The sequence below is a fragment of the Octopus bimaculoides genome, chromosome 2 (genome assembly GCF_001194135.2).
Source record: "Octopus bimaculoides isolate UCB-OBI-ISO-001 chromosome 2, ASM119413v2, whole genome shotgun sequence".
In the NCBI taxonomy this organism is placed as follows: domain Eukaryota; kingdom Metazoa; phylum Mollusca; class Cephalopoda; order Octopoda; family Octopodidae; genus Octopus; species Octopus bimaculoides.
The window spans coordinates 7,930,499-7,931,600 of NC_068982.1; the positions used below are offsets into that span (position 1 = coordinate 7,930,499).

At 33.4% G+C, this 1,102-nt stretch overlaps 1 protein-coding gene across 1 annotated transcript in view; it reads right to left on the bottom strand.

The window, feature by feature from the left end:
- The window catches only part of LOC106881016 (SCO-spondin), a gene marked incomplete at its 5' end in the record, with an annotated part of 70,750 nt that overhangs the window by 28,472 nt on the left and 41,176 nt on the right, over window positions 1-1,102 (bottom strand). Inside the window, one exon of the mRNA XM_052965950.1 lies at window positions 715-861. Coding sequence (XP_052821910.1) covers window positions 715-861 — 147 coding nt within the window. The remainder of the gene's footprint in view (window positions 1-714; window positions 862-1,102) is intronic.

Genomic DNA, 1,102 nt, shown 5'->3' on the forward strand with positions numbered 1-1,102 from the left:
TGGTTCATGGGAAACTGGTCTAAGGGAGATAACTCATCCTCACTGAACCAGGACTATTCTTTGGTGACTAACTGACCAAATAACCACAATGGATTCCTGCTTCCAAGAGGTGAAGAGTTACATTTGTCTTTGGCTTTAGAGTTTGATGAGATGTCCACAGGGCTAAGGCTTTTGCAGATGCAAAACCATTGGTCACTCTGTGACCAGACATAGACTTAACTACTTATAAATACATTACTGCTCTATGCTTTAGAGTGTGTTTCATATTTGGATATATAATCTAATGACGATATATACATACAAACACAGCCAGTATGAATTCATGCTTATACTTCATAGTAAGATTTTTAGAATTCATTACAGGAGCCATAGCTATTATGATTTTAACCTACATCAAGGACTACTTAAAATTTTGTACCATTGCCTCTGTAATTACAAGAAAATTGCAGCGAGGCTGCCTGATTTTGATGGTAGATGTGGCATGCAGACCATCATATATATCTTCTTTTACTCTCAACTTCCATTTCATTTTGACATGTTCATTGCATTTTTATTCTTCTTTTCTGTTTTATGAATTCAGTGTGAACATGCACATAGAATGTTCATACTTCTCTTTTCGGTCTTTACTCAAAACTGTTTACAGATTGCAATCAACATTTGATGGTTGTGAAAAAAATAAGAAGAAAACAAAAAAATAAAATGAGCATAACTTACCATTTTTCGCAAATATCTTCTCGCATCAATTCAAAATTAGCAAACCCAATGTCAGAAATATTGCAGACAGGTGGACATGATTGCATGGCACAGGGCTCATATTCCTCATAGTCTTCTGTACAGTTTGTATTTCCCTCTTTTAGCGTTCTGTAATAAGAATGGTCATTAAGACCAAAATAATGAGATAAAGTAACTATGTATTTATATTACATGGAAAAATGCGAGCAAGAAAGGTAATATTCTTAAGATTATAAACCTGGAAAAGTACAGGACAAGTTATTACACCTATAAAAGTATAGGACAAACTATTACTTCAAGTAAAGTAAAGAATAAGAAACTTTTTATATTTGACGGATATTTGTCCTCATTTTGTTTGTTGTTAACACAA